The sequence below is a fragment of the Myripristis murdjan genome, chromosome 12, assembly GCF_902150065.1.
Source record: "Myripristis murdjan chromosome 12, fMyrMur1.1, whole genome shotgun sequence".
Classification (NCBI taxonomy): Eukaryota; Metazoa; Chordata; class Actinopteri; order Holocentriformes; family Holocentridae; genus Myripristis; species Myripristis murdjan.
In genome coordinates, this window is record NC_043991.1 from 13,310,610 (window position 1) to 13,322,629 (window position 12,020).

The 12,020-nt window shown below is 41.7% G+C and overlaps 1 protein-coding gene across 4 annotated transcripts in view; it reads right to left on the reverse strand.

Annotated features, from left to right (window-relative positions):
* exd3 (exonuclease 3'-5' domain containing 3) overlaps positions 1-12,020 on the reverse strand; it is a 51,481-nt gene that overhangs the window by 28,232 nt on the left and 11,229 nt on the right. For all 4 annotated transcript variants that reach the window (XM_030065905.1, XM_030065908.1, XM_030065907.1 and 1 more), the window contains exons 7-19: positions 11,057-11,196; positions 10,832-10,938; positions 10,668-10,741; positions 9,800-9,838; positions 9,531-9,697; positions 8,962-9,100; positions 8,627-8,825; positions 8,391-8,500; positions 7,371-7,554; positions 7,044-7,207; positions 6,357-6,572; positions 4,960-5,013; positions 4,678-4,809 (exon numbers count right to left, since the gene is read on the reverse strand). In XM_030065905.1, the coding sequence (XP_029921765.1) occupies positions 4,678-4,809; positions 4,960-5,013; positions 6,357-6,572; positions 7,044-7,207; positions 7,371-7,554; positions 8,391-8,500; positions 8,627-8,825; positions 8,962-9,100; positions 9,531-9,697; positions 9,800-9,838; positions 10,668-10,741; positions 10,832-10,938; positions 11,057-11,196 (1,725 nt within the window). The remainder of the gene's footprint in view (positions 1-4,677; positions 4,810-4,959; positions 5,014-6,356; positions 6,573-7,043; positions 7,208-7,370; positions 7,555-8,390; positions 8,501-8,626; positions 8,826-8,961; positions 9,101-9,530; positions 9,698-9,799; positions 9,839-10,667; positions 10,742-10,831; positions 10,939-11,056; positions 11,197-12,020) is intronic.

Genomic DNA, 12,020 nt, shown 5'->3' on the forward strand with positions numbered 1-12,020 from the left:
TCACTCTCCCTCTCACACACATGCACGCGCAAAGCATGGCCATGTTAATTCATTTTTAATATGCATTTCTGGAAACTACGTAGCAACTATATAGCAGCAAACTAAATTTAAATAGGCTGTGTATATTTTTATGACCAGAGATAATCTGTTCTTGCACCTGCCCTGCATTTCTTAGAAAATTTGAAATTTGCCTCTGTGGTAAAAGAAAAGCTTTTACATGAAGGGAGTCTTGCCTTGGTGTACCTTTTTTTCCCATTCGCTGCCTGCATTTTTTTTTTTTTTTTAATACAGAGGTAAGATTTTGCAAGATTTTTTTTCTAAACTTCATCTACCTGTCCTACCAAAGGACACCTGCTGGCAGTAGCGGAACCAATCTGTGCTTCTTTCATTTATTGATTTCTGCATTTGAAAATGCTGTTGGGCTGTACTTGAGTTCACTTCAGCAGTTTCTTGGTGGTCTAATTTCATATCTGAACAAAGCAATGCACATGCATTTTATTATTTACAATGCATTTTCAACTGGAATATTCCTTAATGTGCTTTGTACCCCGGACACATGAAATGTACACATCCTGCATAATTCATACGCCATTTGTTGTTGAAAGCAATTAGCTTGGCCTTCTTAGCTGGCAGTCATCTGAATATATTCTCCCTGAAAAACAGGCAATGGACAGAAAATTATGCCCTAGCTGAGTCTGCAAAATATTAGCCACACACAAGAGCATTAGCTTTATGAGGTGTACTGTCAGAGGAGCGTGGGCTGATGGGAAAGATTTGAGGAAGTGTTCCAATCTATGGCTACGACTAACAGCTGAGTGACATGGAACAGTAAATGCACCGAAGGGCCCATTTGGCTCTCTGATGGCCGTAAGTGACTTCCACTAAACGCTGACCAACAAACAGAGCGGCTGGCTGGATGACCATTTGACCACTTGTCCTTCAGGCAGATTGTGTGTGTGTGTGTGTGTGTGTGTGCGTGTGTGTGTGCGTGTGTGTATCTAACCAGCACAGCAAGAGATCATCATGACTCAAGCCTCAAGGTGGTCCAGCTTTTTCACATTTTGGATCATGTGCAAACACACCCAGTGGTGTATCTTGACACTTTTGGGACCCCCTACCGGGAGCAGGCTAGAACACCCAAGTTAAGAAGCAGGTCTGCAGCGATACCCCTCCCCATCACCACTGCCACCACACACACACACACAAACACAGCGGTCCAAGCTCACCCAGGTTTCCATAAACAACCACCCATGGAGAGACCTACAGGTCAGGTACCTGAAATCTGACAGAAGCATCTGCCCGACAACCATCTTTTCCAGACTTTGCAAACATTGACAAAGAAGACTTAGAACAATGCAGCTAATGGCAATTTACAAGGTTTGCTGAGTTTATTTCACACGAGAAAAGGGGAGTATAATAATGACATATATTTTAGGTGAGCTACAATTTTAAAACCAAAGTAAAATAAAATATTTATATGGCTCTAAACAAGCTCCAATCTTCTTCCTCCAAACTTTTCATTGGTGAAATGACTACTCTTCCCAGAACAACATGTCAGGTATTACATGGTAGGGCTGAAAAATGTGTTCAAGAAATACCTTACGTATCCCTCTTCCCACTAAATGAGTATTCAGTGGGAAAAAGGGATTCATTTTATTTTTGTCCTCAACCCTCGGTCTGAATCAATCTTGCTATGGTTACTGGAACATTCTATGGAAATGCCCTGAGTTTACATTTTTTTAGATTGCGCTCTCTGAAAGATACTCTGGACAAGAGCTTTAGCTAAATATCTAAACGTAAACGTAGTTTTGTTAATAAAAGAAAGACAAAGAAAAAACCTTAACCACTTCACTTTTGATTCACATTTTCTCCAGCCATCACTACCCCTTTCACTCCCTTTTCTCTGTATGCTGTTGTCCTCTCTGTTTAGGAGCAATGGAAAGAAAAATGAGACACGCGAACCAGTTCTGAAAGTTAAAATGCATTCCTGTCTCAGTGAAGTTTCACCGACATCCCAGTGACATGCAGTTTCATCAATAACACAAGGTGGCATTTGCTGATTGGTCAACTGTATGGAGAAAGTTTTCTTGTGCCCTTATAAGTTTGAGGACTAAACTGACTGAGCATGTGGGTGGATGAGAACATGCGGGCGATGACCCTGGGATCATGGGATTGAACCCGCATGGCACTCGCCCTTCCACAATTTTGTCCTTTTGGCCATATGTCACTCATAACGATGGAATCATCTGTAAGATAGTAGTGGAAACATGCTCTCGGATGTGGTCACAGAATTTCCCATAAATGTGCTTTACTAGTGGGGATCTCAATTTATTATGGTCTGCACTATATATATACACATGCATTATAATCTTCAAACCTTCAGCTAATTGTGGTTTCCTTAGTGGTAGGGACATTGATAACACTGAGCTTCCATCAAGAATGCAATGCACCGGTGGATGCATTGTGGGGGTATCTATGATTGGATAAACTTTGGCCCCTTTTCCACTGACAGTTCCAGGGCTCAACTTCCTGGGTCTTGCTCTTGGAAGAGGGACCAACAGCAAAATGAGCACTCTGAGGTCACGTGCATTTGCGTTACCACTGCATCCCGAGAACAACAAATTTAATGCAATTAAGTAGGAGGTGTCTATTCATTCTGCTCGCGACTCACAACAGTAAACATGCGACTGCAAAAAAAATATGCCTGGAAGATGCCAAAGCTGTTGTTATGTTCATTATTATTTATTACTGTGCTGCTGTGATGCTGCATTTGGTTTTGGAAAAAAGATGTACTGAGGTCGAAAATGAGATTAAGGACACTGGGAAAGCAAGGGCTGAACAGAGGATACCGCTTTTATGCAGAATTATGGAGATCACTGTGGCACGGTGTGTAGTGTGATCGCTTGGTCCTGTTTTTAAAAAGTGGCTGGTGTGATGCTTTTGCACTGCTCGTATCATACTTTTAACCAATCAAGGATGATCAGTGCTTAAGAGTTTAGATCGTGTTGAAACAGGGGCATTTCTGCAAAGGACAGTTCCTAGTCACTGGGGAAAGTTCCTGCAGTCAATATTTAAATTATGCATTCACTCTGCCACGACAGTAAGAAAATCACTAAGCTACTTCCTTAATTCACGGCTCATGAGGCTCTGTGCTCACTAAACAGTGTGTGCCCTAATTCCCCTAAGCAGCGTGTACTGCAACAAGTGTGGTAAACAAACAAACGAATGAAGCAACGCTCCTACAGCGGTGCTCCACCTGAATACGTCATAAATCAAATACCAGGAAACACACCCTAGACGAAGAACCATTCGATGAATCATTTCATCATTTTTTGCCCTTTAAGGATAGCTTACCTACTCTCATGCAACCAAGATGCTATCCTATGGCCCTAATGTACTGAAACTTTATGCACCATTGTCACAGAGAGACTCAGATTCACATGAGAAAAAAGGAAGTGAGAGTGACTGTTTTAAAATAAACACAATGACATCATGTTGTAAACATCAGCATTTCCCCAGTGAAACACGCCACCCTATATTAATTTGTTTGTTAAACAAATAAATACAGGGGAAGCTTTAAGTGTCCAGAGCAAACGAAATCAAACAGCCATATGCGACATTGTGGTGACAAAATAAAAACGATGTGAACAATATCTACGTGTAAGACACCGTTTAATGTGACACAATACGACAAACATAACTTCAGTTTTTCACACTCCTCTCTCTCACGGAGTTTAGAGGTCATATGGTTTCCCTGGTGCCGAGAGATTTATCACCATTCATTTGCAGAACACCGCAGTAACCACAGGCTGAGTTCTGCATAATTTCAGGCACTTAACCAGTCCAAGCAATGCAAACGGTAAAATGGTGTGCAACTGTAACCAGGAACTGAAAATGGTAAAACAGTGCAGACATTTGTTTTACCATTTTTGCAAGTTTCACATTGTAATTACCCTCTATTGCACCAGTTGCGTGGCCTGAAAATTACAACTGAAACAACTTGGTGACAAAAACAATGACGTCAACCACAAAATATCACTGACACACACTTTTGTTGTCAACCTGCACAAACAAAAAACAGCACACACACACTCTGCAATGTATAATATGAAAAAAAAATCCATTCCTTGATCCCTTCAGCCATGTCTGTAACCCTGTAGCCAAACACTACGTTTGTTAGCAATTACAAGAATATGATATTCTAAACCAATCAGATGTAATCTTCGAGGCTCAGCCCTGTGTCTTGCAAGATTATGAACAAGGAAGATGAAAAGTGTTGAACCTGATGAGAAACAACAAAGAAAGAAAGACCCTCAAAGGTCTGGGAATACTTTAACAGAAAATCAAACCAATCTGCAAAACCAGTCTTTCACACCAGCACTACTGGGATGCACAAACATCTAAAACATAAGCATTCTGCAGGAGCCACCAGGCGGGTTTGAGCTAAGTCACGTAGTTAACATATGCCCACTTGCAGCAGAGAAATGAAACAAGTTGATAAGTCGTGTGGTTTTAGACCTTGAAAGCTAATTTCATGATTACCAAAATAACACCACACGTTTACCAAAACAATCATTAGTAGCGGCCCGACTGATATATGCTAATAGCGATTTAATATGTGTATTCACTGGAAACCCACCATACACATGCATACACACAAAACACACGTGGTGATACCTGACAGCGGCTGAATATGTCGTGGAGGGTCGGCTGGACGTTGAAATATCTGAGGACACGGGTTGCTTGGTCCCTCGCCTTTTCGGAACAGTCTAGGGACAGACAGCGACCCTCACCCACCTGGGACCGCAACTACAGGAGCAGACACACAGGCACAGCACGTAAAACACTGCAAAACATGGACACACACAAGGCATGCCCACACACTCACACACAACAGGTTTGTAGAATTAAAACTGACTCATGAGATCGAACTAACATTTATCCTGAGTAATTGCTTACACTCTGGTATGGCTGTCCACATGTGAGAATGATGCGTCCTTCGATTTGGGCTAACTGGGGAGGAGAAAACAAAAACAAAAACATATTCACATCAATATCAAAGCCCACACTTATGGCTAGCACCTTATATATACGGTGTGCAAAAGTGATGTGATCAGAGCCATATGCATGTGTGTTATACTTCAAAAGATCACTCATTAATTCTACCATGACATTCCCATGCACTGGCTTTTAATGCGGTGTTTAGCTACATATCCAGCCTATACCCACTTTTTTCTAGTATAATTAATAACAAGCTGCAACAACAGCACACAAACTTTCTAAGAAAAAAAATGTATTATCAACCTATAGCTAATATTTAAATGTTTATTTAGGGCATGTGACACAAAGTAATTGAGACATATGAATGACAGAAGTGTTGTCACCTGTTGCACTGTGTATAATGTAGCCCGATAAATTTGTGGAGAAACCAATTTACATGCTTCCAAGTGGGCAAACTTATGAGTGATTCCTACTCATATTGGCACTTTGGAAGGTACGCACTGCTTTGCATGGAGTGAACAGAGTGGCTCTATACTCACTTATCAATGTTTATGATGCTGAGGAATTAAGAGTTGTGAGATGTCCTGGCACTAGTAGGTAATGTTAGTAGTGGACACAAATTTTCTGTCAAAGTATTACCTTTTCTGCCTTAGTGGATAACTGCATGTGAATATTATCTTAATTATAACATGGCCCTATTTTTCAGCCCTATTTGAGAGTGAATCTTTATGAAGAATATCTCAAGAAAGTATGGAAGCAGACACAAAGACCTCACAGACCACCCCACCCCATTCTCCTCAGGATGCACTTAGAAATGGTTAAGTTTAAGCGTTAGACTGGAGAGGGTTAAGGTTAGCCAATGGATTGGTGTGATTGAGGTTACGCTAAGGATGAGGAGGGTGTTCCTTAAGGTTTTTGAGGTAATCAGGCTGCCAGTGGACCCCTCTCGCATAATCAATCAATCAGACTTTATTTATATGGCACTTTTCATACAAACTGATGTAAAACACAATAAAACAACTACCTTTATACTGCAGATCCCACATAAATGACCTTTTTGAGTAATTGTGTGTCAATTATTATAACTACCGTGTTTTCTATTAATAAACTGATTGACAAAGTGAATGTGCAAAACTGCAAACTGTTCCACGGACTCATTTTTAATGTTTTACATGTTTTTAGCTACATTTTTTTCTTAAATGGCCCTGGATGGCCCAGATTTACAATGCATGCATTTTATCTCTTAGGACTACACCACTGGTGTGTAGTACATTTGGCTGTTTGCTTCTTGAGTGTTCACTGTGTGTGTGTGTATTAAAATGTACACGTTCATGTACACAGACCCCTTTTCTCACCTTTGCTGCCTCTCTGTGATCGTCGGTATTCTTCAGCATGACCACATCCACTCCCAAACAGCGCAGGTACCTCCCCAGGCCCTGTAGCATATTGTCACACACAACCCGGAATTGCTGGGGGGTTAGAGCGGGTCCCACTGAGGCCTTCTCGCCACATAGGAGGTCTTTCTCCACACCACAGGGAGAGGGACTAATTGCCTGAGCCCCCTGACATTCCTAAATGGACAGAGAAAACAATTTGATACTTAATTCCCACGGGGAGGTTTTCTGTGCTCTGACCTCCCCTGCACAGGAAGCCGGAGCACAGGAACAGCACCCCTGGAGTTCGCAGCGATTCAGGGTCTTGCTAGAGGAAATTCTGGCGAGGCAGACAGACTTTCCAGATGGAGGGTTTCCTCACACTGGACCCTTAAAGTAGTGAGATGGTTTATGCCTTCATTCTTTCATCTCATTACTGGAATCCCCCTTTCCTACATTTCTGTCTCAAAGGAAAACATGAGAGAAAAAGAGCCGATTTTCCTGATTTTGTTATATTTTTGTGAGTTTATTTAAAAGAAAATTGGTAACTTTCATTCCTTCATCTCTGCATTCTTGATTTCAAAGTATTTATTGCTCATGACAGCTGTGTTCATATAAACAAAAACCCCATCAAAAACAGATTTTGTGATGGATACACTGAAGACTGACCGCTTTGCCATGGGTCTGTTTGGTCGGTTTTTCCTTCTGCTTCCTTTCTCTGCTGTTTTCTGATTGGCTAGCAGAGATGGAGAGCAGGTCAGCTGGCAGACCAAAGTGAGCTGGGTCTCTGGAGAGGGCCAAGTATACATCTAGCAAACAATAGGCATCTGCCGCTAAAGGGAAGTAAGGAGAGAAGCCGCACAGAGAGGAGGGGGGTTTGAAATTATTTAATGGCTTGGAGTTTCTCTGGGAACAAACAAGTGATCTAAAGTTTTCCTCAGAGAAAGAATATAAAACCTACATCTCTCTCCCTGTCCAGCACATTTAATATCATACCTGCATATCTAATTTGGCTGGTGCGTAGAGGTCGCCTCTCCCAGTTGGACAGCTGTTCAGTCTTATTCAGGGGCTTTCCCAGGACCTGTTGCACTAACAGGCTGAGGCCTTTCTCTGCAGAGCCCTCTCCTACCAACACCTCTTTGGGACCAGTAGCAGTGCCTCTGACACCACTTCGTTGCATCTGTATAAGAAAATGATATAATGACACAATTCTGATTTCCTTGTATTTTTATATTCAAAATCCTGTTACTGTATGTTCTTGCATGGCTGCCTGCGTGATCAGTGTGTCAGTGTGGGTGAATGTGAGCCATATTTTGTGAGGTGTCTTGAGTAGTTAGAAGACTAGAGCTACATAAAGGCTGTCCATTTCCATTACTTACTGCTTCCCAGAAATTGGTACATGGTTACTTCTAGGTACTCTTTAGAATTTCAACCAATGCTCCTATTGTATTTTTTTTTTTAAAGCTTCTGTGAGTAACTCTATAGAGTGGGCAGTGCTGCTTCCTTGAGATGACTGGTTGTTTCGTTTTGCACTAAAATGGATTTTATCCTTTTATTTTTGATTTTGAATGAGATGGCAGCCCAAGGAGCAGCCCAGAAGCGTACATTTAGTTAAGCTTGGAGCCTCTATGCGTAATGATTTGTCAAAATTGTGCAGAAAAAAAGTTACCTACAGAGGCTTTAACAATCATCGTCTTTTAAAATACACTATTTTGGGTAAACTACCATTAGCAACAAGCAGATTTCAAGATATGACAGTAAGAAATCCTTACCACAGAGTTCCAGGAAGACATTTAGTTATCTGTCTGTCCTGACTTGCTGATTTTGATTGAGGCAAAAACGATGTCTTTAAAACAGTTTTTACATTACTTGAGCTGAACTTGAGTTGTTTTATTTACATCTCTTCTATTTCATGTGATTATCTTATTGTTCCAACTGGTTCATCAAATATTAACTGACCTGACTGGTTTCAGACTTTCCTTGCTTTCAGTTATGTGGGAAGGGGGATGCTGTTACCTTTTGGTGTATATTGAGGAGATCTACCACCCCCTTCATGATCAGTGGGTCGTCTGCAAACTCAGGCCATGTGGCCATGAGGCATTTACAGTCATTTGTCATACCATAACCTGGATGAGTAGGTGTGATGGGGGGTGGGGGGGTCGGGGTAGAGAGGCACAGAAAGATTGAGAAATGTAAAGAAAAATATATCACATATATTCACTTCAGACTGTTTTGCCAAATCTGCTGCTCACCCAGTTTGAGAACATTTTGGTCACCAAAAAGCTTCCTGATAAAGCAAGAGGTGCCTGGGTGCTTCCAGAGGTTCAGGTCACACAGATCCAATAAAAAAACTTGGTCCAAAACTGCCAGCTGTATCACTGCAATGTTCTGGCTGGATATGCAGCCGAACTTGGGCTGCCACTCCATATCCACACCCACAATGCTGCCTTTCTAGGGGGAAAAAGACAAAGAAATACATTTGTTTTTATTTTATTGCAAAAAGAATTCTGTATTATTTTCTCCAATATTAACTCCAAGTGCCCCAGCAGGCACTTAGAGTTAATCTTTCTTTTTTTCTTTTCTGCACCTTGAACACAGCATCTTGGCATCTCCAAAGATCTTCTGGTTTATCAATGAAGAGCACGCTCTCCCTGGTGAGAGGGAACTGGTAAAACTTGTGAGGCTTGGGTGGCACCCACTCTTCCGTATTGTTCCCATCATTTTGCCTTAAAAGAGGGAAAACAGTGTATGTATGTGCATTTGGAAAAATGGGCAGACACAGACAGGCAGAGAGAGAAATCAAGAGAGAGACTTTTGCATTTGTGTGAAGCAACATCCAGGCTACAGAACTAAACTGGAGCTGAGCCCTTATATCATTGCTTAATACTCTGACAGTAATTTTTGAGGTTAAATTCAACAGCAGCCACAGCAAAATAGCTATCCCCCACTACAGATTTGAAATAAACATTCACAAATGGATAGTCACTTGGATTTTTTCCCTCGAAAATATCCTATTAGAAACAATCTTCTCTCCTACTACCCAGGTTACTTCAAAGGCAATATCGATTTAATTTAATATATAATGAAATACACATTAGAGATTGTATCCCACAAGCACCTGGATGGGATAAGTTCAGAAGATCACAACCAACTCACCTGCCATCGGCCTGTAGTGCTTGCTGTGTTTCCCATACCCCAAAGGGAAGTTTGTCTCTTGGTATACAATATCTCAGTGACCACCGGGAGGCTTCAACGAAATTGCCATGTTTGGTGAGCATGAACACCAGCTGGACGTGCAGTTCTGGGTCATCTGCAACTATGAGCTACACATACAACATACACATGTAAATTTGAGTGTATACACACATATTCAACCTTAATGAAAGGACTAATACACTGGGGGTATAAACCAAAATATTTTTCACCTCCACATGTTCCTCCCAGATTTCCTCAGATATGCTTTTCTGAAAGAGAGCATGGTGGGTTATATAAGATATCGAAAAAGGGTACCCTAATGAGGATCTTCTTTTAGTACTGTATATGCGTGCTTTCCCTTCACAATGTATTAACACCCACTGATGTTTTCCAAATGTTGTGGTGTTGCAGCTTTAATTCAAAACGGAAAACTCTGCCATCAGTCTGTGCAAAATAACCCACAATGAGAAAGTACACTATTTTGTCATTTCTTGGTCAATTTGTGTATTGAAACTGAAAACCAGAAACATCTAATTAAACTCGGAATCAGCAGTGTGGGGGGAAAAAAACAACAAAACAAACAGCACTTTCACAGTAACTAAATCCCTTTGGATATGTCTGTATTAGCCCAGAAAAACAGGATTCTACAATTTTCTCCTTTCCTTCTTGTACACTAGCTCAAGAGTGATCGAGCTGACATCAACAGCTGCCTTCCCATCATCCCACAGATTTTCAATAAGATTAAAGTCTAGGATTTAAAATTTAACAATCTTGATCTGAAACCATTCAAGGTAGCATGGTGGCTCAGTGGTGGCACTGTAATCTAACAGCAACAAGGTCCTGAGTTTGAACCCAAGCCGGTCAGTTGTGTGGACTTTGCATGTTCTCCCTGTATTTGGATGTGTTTCCGCCCTGGTGCTCTGGTTTCTTCACACAGTGAGATGGACTGAATTAGATCCTCTAAATGTGTGTGTGGGTGTGTTTGTCTGTCTGAGTGTTGGCCCTGTGACGGACTGGCAACCTGTCATTTTGACTGGTACTGTACATACATAAGTAATATCCATGTTTATTGCACTGAAGGCCTGCCGAGCTGCTCACCTCTTCAAACCTCTTGAACATGAGGAAACTCAGAGTCTGTCGTCTCCTCTTGTTCAGCGTATTGGGGCACAAAGCTGGAACCAAAAGCGGAGAGAATATATTCCCTACTGTCTGAGACATGTACACATACACCTTAACATCCACACAATGTACAGAAAACACACCTTCATCAATGTTGAATTTCTCCTTAAGTCTGGTGACATGCTTTGCAATGATCTTCGGATGGATCTTGTCTAGCTGCTGTTTCGATGTGCAAAGGTGAGGATACTGCCTGCGGACACACACACACGCACGCACACAAACACACGCATGCACGCACACCTATGAGCAGAGAGAGGAGATTTTCCACATCTTGATATACAGAAACACGTTTGTGCAAACGTCCATACATGCTAAAGTCTTCTGCTGAGAACAGGGGATGGCACCAGGAGTCCAGCAGCTTCACCAGTTGTTCTTGCAGTTGTGGGTGGCCGGTGACAAACGACTCAACCAGTCCCAGGTTATCTTGTAGTATGAGTGGTGTACATATCTGCAGAGAAAAAAAAATGTAATGGCAATTTAGTGATTTAATTGAGGTTGGACATGGGCTTAAAAAGGGCATTTGGAATTTGAAACTCATCTGGTATTAGTGAGATAATATGCTTGATTTCAGACACTGCACACAAAAATGGGAAAAAAAGCAAAAACTTAAGAAAATATAAAGATGAAGCCCAGTGCAATCTGCAAACATTTATTGTTGCCTTAAAATACACTATCAGGACAAAAGTACTGGGCCACCTACACGTTACACCTACAGGAGCTTTTATGACACCCCATTCTAAATCCATTAAAAATTAATATGGAGTTGGTCCCCGCTTTGCAGCTATATATTCCACTCCTCCAGGAAGGCTTTCTACAAGATTTTGGAGTGTGTCTGTGGGAATTTTTCATCCAGAAGAGCATTTGTGAGGTCAGACACTGATGTTGAACTAGAGGAATCTCCAAATCTGCAATCTCCATTCTAGTTCATGCCAAAGGTGTTGGATGGGGTTGAGGTCAGGGCTCTGTGCGGGCCGGTCAAGTTCTTCCAAGTCTATGGAGCTTGCTTTGTGCACTGGGGCACAGTCATGCTGGAACAGAAAAGGGCCTTCCCCAAACTGTTCCCACAAAGTTGGAAGCATAGAATTGCCCAAAATGTCTTGGTAAGCTGAAGTATTAAGATTTCCCTTCAGTGGAACTAAGGGGCCGAGGCCAACCCCAGAAAAACAAGGCCAAACTGTACACCAAACTTTACAGTTGGCACAATAAAGTCAGGCAGGGCACATTTTCCTGGCATTCACCAAACCCAGACTCGTCCATCAGACCGCCAGATAG